This window comes from Alligator sinensis, unplaced genomic scaffold (genome assembly GCF_000455745.1).
Source record: "Alligator sinensis unplaced genomic scaffold, ASM45574v1 scaffold460_2, whole genome shotgun sequence".
In the NCBI taxonomy this organism is placed as follows: Eukaryota; Metazoa; Chordata; order Crocodylia; family Alligatoridae; genus Alligator; species Alligator sinensis.
The window spans coordinates 1-10,108 of NW_005842668.1; the positions used below are offsets into that span (position 1 = coordinate 1).

Genomic DNA, 10,108 nt, shown 5'->3' on the forward strand with positions numbered 1-10,108 from the left:
TGCTCCGCTCGCCCTTCGACCGCGACGTGCCGGTGCAGCTGGAGCTGCAGGAGCTGCTCTTCGACCACGTCTTCCAGCGCCTCGGCGTCTCCTCGCAGGTGCCGCGGGCGGGGGCCGGGGCCCTTTGGGAGGCCCGCTGGGCCCTGCTGGGGGCGGCTTTAGAGGGCGTCCGCCAAAGGGGCCTTTCCTGGTTGCTTCCTCCCCTGGGGTTCCCAGCGCTCGCGGAAGAGGAGGCCCCTTAACATGTGCCGGCCCTTTTCTGCTCTGTGAAGGTCTTCCGAAGAGCCTGATCCTTCGTCCGCCCCTGCTTTTCAACAAGATCTGGGCTCCTCAGTGCCCAAGACATGTTTGCTAGTGCAAGTCAGGGTCTCTGGCCCCTGCCAGATGTGCAGGGAAAGACATGATAGGATCTCCTTGTACCATCCACGCGCTGGCACTTCCTGCTATCGTACCATACGCGCATGGCAGGAGGCACGATTGTGGGATCCAGCGTCAGATCCCATCGCACCCTATCGCCGGCGCAAGGGGACTCGGGATCGTGGTTGCAGGCTCCCCCCTGCACCCGCAAGGAACAAATTCCCACGGCTAGGAGCTCAGTGTGACCCTACGGCCGGGAGCACCATCAGCTGCTGGGCGCCTGGCTGCACGTTCAATTAATGGTGTCATAGGAACCAGCCACCAAGGTTGGTACAGACATTATATGGTTACTGGTATAAGTAATCGGAAACTGGTCTATACCCATAACAGAACAGAAGTTTGGCGCACACAGACTGGTTTAAAATTGCAGAGCCCGGTCTAAGATTTGCCTCCCAACCCTTTGTCCCCACTCCCCCTGCCACCAAAGGGTGAATCATAGCCAATTAGGGTTGGAAGGGACCTCAGGAGCTCATCTAGACCTGTTCACTACCTATCTAAACTACACCATTTACAGAAAGCCACATACCTTAGATAGATTCCACCTCAGGTTTTTTGAATGTCTGTACCTAGCCAGAATTATTTCATATATTTTATGGAATCATTTTATGGCTTATTTCGGTTTTATGACACCATTAATTGCTTTAACATATGGCTGGGTTGTAACTTAAGATGCAGTTAACTGGCTAATCAGGTCTTAAGTGTAATGTGTGGCAGGGGCCTTTGTCATTTACACACGCTTCAAAAAATCTGTTGTCTTTCCTAAAGTAATTCCCAGGATCCTTGTATAGTTCAATTAATGGTAGAAGCTATGGTATAGATAGGGCTCTGGCGTTTAGTATTGTGTCCTTTATATGTGGAATGCTTTTTCGTTGCTCTGGGTTTTTTTGCATTGTTGCTGGTACCTGTGAATTATTTGGCCTTCAGCAAAGGTTGAGGGTGACCAGTGGAAGTTCTAAGCAGTTGAAGATATGAAATGCTGTCATCACTCTGTGGTCTCTGTTGAAAATAGTTAGGATAAGATCTATCTGGTATCCCTTTGATCAGGTCCCCTCTTCCTAAAAAGGCAGGGTTTTGCAGGATATGTATGGGCAGTATTAATCTGATTCAACTATTAATCTCATTCATGTGTTAAGAGAGTGAATGTCCATTATATTACTCTCCATAATATTACCTTCTCTTTCACTTGATCACCTGCAGGGTTGTGTGGACCATCCAATCATTTTAACAGAAGCTGTGTGCAATCCACTATATTCAAGACAAATGATATCAGAGCTCCTGTTTGAATGTTACCAAGTCCCAAAGGTTTCCTACGGAGTGGATAGTTTGTACAGCTTCTACCACAACAAAAGGCAGAGCTGGCCTTGTAGTGGTCTAATAATTTCTTCTGGTTATCAATGTACACACGTTTTGCCAGTCTTGGAAGGAAGGTGAGTTACAGACCTGTACAGTACTGCACATCTATTTGTCTTTTGAGTACTGAAGTGCAAATGGCAGAGACAACAAGTTCTGTCAGTGTACCATGCTGTGTCTTGTTCCATCATTTGTTTAAACCTGAACTTTTTTAGGCCCAGTTTATTTTACAAGGAGAGAAGACATTTACCTGAGATGGCAAAATTTTGAAACCTCAGCTACAATGTAAATGTTAGAATGAAAAAAAATCATCTTTGTAAAATATACATGGTGCAGCTTCGTTGTTATTGTGTGTCAGGAAATAAATCCACATATATGAAAAAGAACAGAATCTCTTCCTACAGTAAAATATCAGGTGTCCAGTACATAGTAAAAAAAAAATGGATGTGTTTTGTGTTTTAATGTGACTCTGGGTGACTGAAAATGTTATTTCAGGTCACATTTTTGCCTTAATGATAAAGGCTGGCCAATATACTAAAGAAAGTTGACCTGTGATCCTTCAAGAAAAAGTAAATTCTTGTTCTAGTCATATAGCAGGCCAGTTGTACAATATTTTACAGGATGAGGGACAGAAAAGACCATTTCTGTCTCCTCTGAAAATCAGTTACTCCTTCTTGAAGTAGGAAAATGTATTGTCTTCATCTTAACCAAAAACACTAAAGATTTCTTTTTCACAAAATAGTCCTGGCAAAGCGATTCCCTCATTCTCCATGGTTGCATATTCCACTGGCTAATGACACATAGGGTAAAGATGTATACCTCATGAGTTGTAGTGAGAGAGTCTTCATTTTAGTAATAACCTCCACAGGGGTCTTTTATTCAAACTTTTCTTGATCAGTTTTGCTCCTTCTTTTACTTTCCTGCCAGATTCTTTTAATTGAGCTGAAACTAACATGCTGTATGTGTTTCAAGAAGTCTTGTGACCATTTTTAAGATTTTCAGTTCATAGGTACTGAAGACATTCAATAGGAACAGAGCAGTTCTGGCAGCCATCCTTGATATATTTCTTCTGTAAAGTTCTGCCACCACAGACCCTTCTTAGAAAAAACACCTTGGGAGTTTTGAAGCTGCCAGGTGGTGAGGGTAGCAGACCTGCTGAATCAGCAGGTATCTATGTATTTTAAGGACTCTAGGTATTTCTCTGTCTTGTAGACTGTTGAGTATTACTTGTCATCCTTCTGCAGTTATGAACCTTTCCAGTTTTAGTAATGTCTCTCTGTTTGGGTTATTAGATTAGATGCTAAAAACTGTAAACGTATCAATCTTGGAGGATGCCAGGCAGCTGTGTATCTTCAGCGCCTTCTGCAGCTAAAATATCCTGGGCATTTTGCTGCCATAACTCTCAGCCGCATGGAGGAAATACTGCATGAGCACAGTTATATTGGAGAAGATTACATAGAAGGTAAGGCTGGCAGTAACTTGCTACTATGCGGTTTTCATTCAAACTTAGTCCTATCCTCTACATTCTTCATTGCCAAGCAGGCAGAAATATTGTTTGCTGAGATTCTTGCAGCCTTCCTGAAGGCTGACTGGCTTTCCCCAGCACTTTCTCCCCCTTCATCCACGCATAGTAAAAGGCCAGTAATTACAACCATGCCCAGCACCTGCTCTTTGGGATGGTCCAGTTCAGAGTACAGCAAATTAGAAATGTGAGTAGTCAGTGCCTGGCAAAATGGTCCAGTGTGGTAGATGATGAACTCAGGATAGATCACAGGTGGGCAAAATACGGCCTGCAAGCCTGATCCCACCCACCAACCAGATATGGCCTGCCAACTGGCTGAATTCGGCCAGTGGCTGCCCCTGCAGTACTCCACATGGGGCTGAGTCCCACGTGTTCCTACCGGGGCAGCCCACACTGGGGCATCCCACCAGCCGTGGCCACAGCCAGCATGCAGCTTCTGGCAGGTAGTTCCCAGTGCAGCTACAGCTGGTCGGATGTTCCTCTGCTCCCCTCGCCTCAGTGGGAGCTTCCCCTTCTGCCCACCCGGAGTGACGCAGCAGGGGCAGGAGTAGGAGGAGGAGCTGCCATTGGTGGTGAGGGGAGCAGAGCAACACCCAGTCAGCTGCAGCTGCACCAGAAACAGCCCCACTGGAAGCTGTGCGCTGGCTGGGGCCTATAGGGCTGTTCTGCTCCTCTCACCTCCAGCTCCAGCTCCTGCTCCTGCCACGCTGCTCCAGGTGGTGGAAGCTTCAACCGTGTGGCTTCTGCCCAGCGCATGGAGCTTCGGCTCCAGCTTCCAGTCACCTTCCACCTGTTCTGCCTACCCACCTGCAGGGGCTGCTCATTGAGCCAGGCAGAGGGTGGCCAAGAGCTGGAGCTCCATGCGCTGGGCAGGAGCCTCCCACTGAAGCTTCCCACTGCCTGCCCAGAGCAGCGTGGCAGGGGCAGTAGCCGGAGGCAAGGGAAGCGGAACAGCACTGGCCAGCGCGCAGCTTCTGGTGCGGCTGCAGCTGGCAGGGTGCTGCTGTCTTGTCCTCCCCTCCTGGTGACAGTGCGAGCCTGGCTGGCTGCAGCCATGCCAGGAACAGCCTCGCTAGAAGCTGCACACTGGCTGGGGCTGGGGTCGGCAGGTGTGGGTGGGAGCATGGCACTGGCTGCCCCGAGCAGGGCTCAGCCCCACGTGGAGCACTGCAGGGACAACCCCCGACTAGGCAAGCTTTGCTGCATGCACCCCCTGCCTCGGCAGCCCCCCTCCACATGCGCACCCCTCCTCCCCCCGTCACCTGATATAGATTGCTCCCTTCAGGGCATTCCGTTTCCATTGACATTAAATCTGCAACATATTGGAAGTCACATTTGAAATGTGTAAAAACACATTATGTTGTAACAAGTCCAATAGCAAAAGAAGCATATTATTATACTCTAGTATAATAAAACAATAATACAATAGATAGTTTTAAAAAAATATTTAACTTTTAAGTGGAAAAAGCATAAAGATAATTATCTGCGGCTATAAAAATGTAGATCAGACTGGGTGTGCTCCTGCTCTCACTGAAGACAAGAATTTTGATACTGATTTAAAAAGGGATAGAACATGGCCAATTTAATTTTGATATGACCCTCTTTCAAAGCAGTGAAACTAGTATTAGATGAATGTGTTGTAAGAGTAATTATTGCCCTAAACATCAAAGAACTGCAAATTAATATGTGTTTGTGTATTTTATAAACTATTTTGTCAATGAAAAAGAGAGCTTTGGGAGCAATTATATTAAATTACTTCTCAAGAAGGCAGAGGTAGACCAATCGGATGTAACAAGCAAGTCAGATATTAGTCTTGACTTTGCTTGCCACAAAGGTTATTGTTTTTACTAATTTTAAGAATCAATAAAATATGGGTTTTGAACATTTTGAAAAACGGTCATAGAGTGGTTCCAAGTCTTAATATTCCTGTCTTCTGTTGAACCCACTGCTTTCTTCTGAAAATGTGCTTTTACTCTAATTGAGGTATTAACTGCAGACTCCTGTACTGCCAGCATGCTTTCCCCAGGACATGTTGCTGGTGGCGGGGGCTGTGCGCCGTGGGGGAGAGTGTGTAGGCTGCAGCAGTGGTCCCCAACCTTGTCAGACCCAAGGCACCCCTGAGAAAATGTCGGCCTTTTGCTTTTGCTTGTGTGTTTGGCTGTTGAAAAAATAACAGCAATTCTTCTGCTGCATAGAACTCAGAAAGACTACAGTAGGATAGTTTTGGTTCTGGATTTCTATTTGAAATCTTAGGGTTTATCTTGTAAATCAGTGCTTGTACACCTAACAGTGCTCAAGTTGTGCATCACCCTTAAAAGGATCTCGTCACACCCTGGTTGAGCATTGCTGGGCTACGTTCAAGCAAAGCCAAGCTCTTAATCAGTGAAAGAAGCATCGGTTCATTTTAGTAGTTTGTATCTGCCATTTCTGAAAATCCATTGTTTTAGGGCAGAACTGAAAGCTTTGTCTTGATTAAGACAAATCTTGATCAAGAGCTGTGCCATTGGCCACTCCCTGTGATGCTATGCAGTTTGTTGTGATTGGGGATTTCTTTTAGCCCAGACTGGGGTCTCTGCTCAGCCCCTTGCCCAGCTCTGTCATCGGAATGTGTGGAATTCAGTTTGGAGACAGTTTCCTCCCATCATTCTTTCCTGGTTTGATCTAACATGGGAGGAAAAAAGTGTTTCCTGCCTTCATCTGGCACCCTTTGTCAGCAATGAAAAACAAAGCTAAAGTAGACACAATTGAAATCAGAGGTCTTGTTTTCATTTTCAGTGAAAACACTTTCTGGAAGAGAGTTCATAAAAAGAATGTTTAAAGTTAGAATTTGATTTTGATTTTATTTCAAAATCATCTGTTTAAACATTCTGTTATGATTTTTTTTCCTCTGAAATAATTCAATTTATTCAGTTGGATTATTTCAGAGGGGAAAAATCATAATATTACTTTCATTTTTGCTTTTGTTTACTACTTGCCATTGGTGGTGATAAACCAGTCAATTTTTGATGAGTTTTGTTCTCTGCTGCTTGTGTGCACTCACAGCACAGTTTTAGTATGGCAAACAGCACATTTGATGAGCAAGAAGGTTTCATATACCTTCTTTCACATTTCTTAAATGAAAAAATTCTGTGAAGTAGTCTATGATATTTTAGAGAGGCTGTTCCCAACTTTAGAAGGAATGATCAGAGGTCCAGCTCACAGCTAGTTTCATGTCTTTTGCACACTGGAGATTCAGAGGGCTAAAAGCCAGATTGGAAGATAATCGCACTGAATGTGATAACTAATGTTTTGACACTGAGAAGAGATGGTACTTTGAGGAGGGAGCAGATGGAGAATAAGGGCTGTTCAGGGTTTCCAGACTAAAAGTCTCAAAAGGTTTCTAAACTAGATTTTTACCTCTTATTCTTTTCTAAAGTCTGAACTTGCTAAATGCAGTGTGTACAAGGTAAAACGTCCTATGACTTTGACAAGTAGGCTGTGCTTTCAAAGTTGTGCTTTCAAAAAACTTCAACAGAACTACAGAAGTGGAGGTCTCCTGAGTATTACGAGAACAATGTTCACAAGATGCAGCTGCCCTTCTCCAACAAACTCCTGGGCAGCACGCTGACATCAGAGGAGAAACAGGAGAGGAGGCAGCAGCAACTGCGTCGACTTCAAGAGCTGAATGCACGCCGCCGGGAGGAGAAACTGCAGCTTGACCAAGAGAGGCTGGACAGGTTGCTCTATGTGCAGGTAGTGATGGAAGACAAGTCTGCTGTGTAGTATTATGTGTGCTTGTGTAAGAATATTATTTCCAGAATGTTATCTAAAGAGCATATGTCACTGTACTCCAGGTGCTTGGGTACCCTGGAGATGGGCATGTTAAAATTAATTAGAGATGCATGACTTGGTGGATGCCTCCAGATCCTCAGTGGCACTGTCTCTTGTGCAGGACATTGAAGGCTGTTACCAGTTTCCTTTTTAAGACCACAGGCCTCTGTCACAACAGGTAGAATCTTCTGCAGAATTAAGCTAAGGAGAAGCATCCAGTGCATTTCACCGTGTTTAACTGACTTGCAGTGTTCACAACAACTAGTTACCTAATAGTGTGATCTGTCTGCAGGAACTGCTAGAAGATGGTCAGGTGGATCAGTTTCACAAAGCTCTGGTGGAGCTGAACATGGACTCTGCAGAAGAACTGCAGTCCTACATCAACAAGCTGAGTCTGACCATTGAGCAAACCAAGCAGAAAATCCTGCAGGCAGAAGTCAGCATTGAAGTGGATGTTGTGGATAGCAAACCAGAGGTAGGACAATGTGAAGGCAACAGAATTCATTAATGCATGTGACACACTAAAACATACATATGCCTGCAAGTGTGTCTTGGTTGTCTTCTGACTATCCTTATGGCTGAGCTACTCTTTTACACACTGCAACTATGGTAATTTGACAACTGCTTTTCCCAGCTTAACCTTCCAGCTCAGCCATTGGAAGATACAGAACTGACTTCATAGCAGTTGCTTGAAATTTAAAAATCTCCACTGTTCTCAGAACTCAGTCCCCTCAAACATCCGTTAATTCTTTAGATTTGTGCCACAATACAACAATCAGATTGGTTATCCCAGTCTGTTTGTGCTTCTAATGTCAGTTAAAATGTACAATTGTATGGGACACTTGATAGAGTTTTTTTCCCCCCAAAGCTATTTAAGGGGATGTGGAAAGGAGAGAGTTGTTTAGTTGGGTCAAATGCAGAGGGAATGATTACTTTCTTTCCTTTCTCTTTAGTGCAGCACAATGAGGGAAGAGGCTATACTGTAAAACTGATATAAGGCATTTGGCAGCATATTGTGGCCACTACTAGATGCCTCCTTAACATTCCAAACCAGCACCAAGATTCACCTGTTGTATTAAATTTGATGAAAAGAGTGGGCCCAAAAAGTGAGAGATTTTTAGCATGACCCTGTCACAGCATAACATTAAACAGGCAAACAAAGTTTGGGGTATTGAACATTGCCTGCTTAGTTCCTTGACAGGCAGTCACCATAAATTCATAATCTTTTATTAAAGATACAGAAAAAGAAGAAAAAACACATAAAGCATATGCAGTGTAAAATATTATGTAAGGTTTTCTTTCATTTTAACATGTCTTACTTCCTTTCCCTTTAGCTATAAAGAAAGAGTTTGTCAGAGAGGGGGGGAGTTCATTTTGATGGGTCTTAGTGTAAAACGTGGTGGTAGTTTTCCTTTTGGTAATTTTCCTTTTGGGAGAAAGGGAAAGTTATTTGAGATGGGGTAGAATTGTTGGTCTTTAATCTTGTTTTCTTGAAGAGAAGAAATAAGACCAACAAGACAAGTGATCACAAATGGCAAGTAAAAAGAACAGCAAAGATAGATACAGATCTTGTTTCTGATTCTGACTCTTAGTTTTGACTTATTGCTAAAATGCCTGGTAGAGCACATTGTCCTTTCAGCCACTTCAGGACTGCATGAGTCTTGAAACTTCTAGCAGGGCTAATGTATTGCTTTAGGCTGCCTTTCTGGTTAGCATGTAGCAAAAAAAAGGCAGTATTGGCTAACTTGAAGCCAGATTCTTTTTTCTTTTTCTTTTCTTTTTTCAAAGAAGGCAAAAGGAGAGTTCTAGGAAAGAATAATTAAATTAGAGAAGGAGACAGAGCAGGTTGTAACTGGTACCTACACTTCTATGGGCTGCCCTAGATCTACAAATATGTGCACACGCAGTGGCTGCACTTCATTTGGTAGGGATTGTGAAATGAGCATCACTAATAATTATAGTTGACTTTTCTCAGTCTGCTAACTAGTCTTGTCCAGTTAGGGGTCAACTGACTAAGACTGCATGACCTCCAGTTTTAGGGTATTTGCTTTGTTAGTGCACAGACAGGTCAGCTGCAGTAGAGGCACAGAACTGGGTCTCACTGGTCTATTGAAAACTTAGCAGCCATGTTCCCTTTGACCTTTCAAGTATGATTCACATTGTGCAGAAGAGATGATAATACATAACCCTGTGATACCTAGTGTGAGAAGACCCACAGTTATCTGCAAAATATACTTGGGAAGATAGGAGCAGAGAAAATCAAGGAAAGAAAGACAGGATTCAGATGTGGTTAATTACATTCTGTGCCTGCCCTTTACATAAACCACACTTTCCTATATTTTACTAGTATTTCTTTTCTTCTTTTGTATGTTTAAAAAATTGAGACCAAACTGACAGCATCCATTTAGAATTAACTCTGCAAAAAAATCCATCTAAGTTAATCAAAAGGGTTTTTTCTTTTTAAATATAAAGGCTACTAACATACCTAAGCTTTTACATTTTAAAGGTCATACTTTTTCACTTGGGTATTTGCTAGATGTTAAAAAATAACCTGTTTGGTGTGTGACAGGCAAAACTAACTCCCTGGTTACAAAACCCCAAACCAAAATCACTGTTAATGTTAAAGTAAATAAGGTAAGATAAAAATGACTCCCAGTTCTCACAACAATACTGTAGGATCATGGGTAATGATGCCTTTAGAGGCAGGCACCAAAGAGCTTTGGTGGCATGTTCATTCCTGTGTAAGACAGAATGGTCTTTGTAGCCTTCAAGGCATAACCAATGCACAGACAGGCTGCTGCCTGAACATAGGCAGCTGCCAAGATTTGGGTGGCAGATTTGTAGCCAACAAATGTTTATTTTCCAGACCCACATAAACAAGGCAAGAAATTGTGATAATTATAGAGCAGCTGGAGGTGCTGGAAGTTGTATCAAAATGTAACCAGCTTAAAAAGATGTTCTAATAAGATTTAATGTATGCTTAAGTTAGCACAACCACTCTTCTTATAA

The 10,108-nt window shown here is 43.4% G+C and overlaps 1 protein-coding gene across 1 annotated transcript in view; it reads left to right on the forward strand.

The window, feature by feature from the left end:
* Positions 1-5: 5 nt before the first annotated feature.
* Positions 6-10,108, forward strand: part of ACTR5 (ARP5 actin related protein 5 homolog) — a gene marked incomplete at its 5' end in the record, with an annotated part of 17,158 nt that continues 7,055 nt past the window's right edge. Inside the window, 5 exons of the mRNA XM_006033836.3 lie at positions 6-98; positions 1,615-1,844; positions 3,060-3,229; positions 6,804-7,021; positions 7,392-7,574. Coding sequence (XP_006033898.2) covers positions 6-98; positions 1,615-1,844; positions 3,060-3,229; positions 6,804-7,021; positions 7,392-7,574 — 894 coding nt within the window. The remainder of the gene's footprint in view (positions 99-1,614; positions 1,845-3,059; positions 3,230-6,803; positions 7,022-7,391; positions 7,575-10,108) is intronic.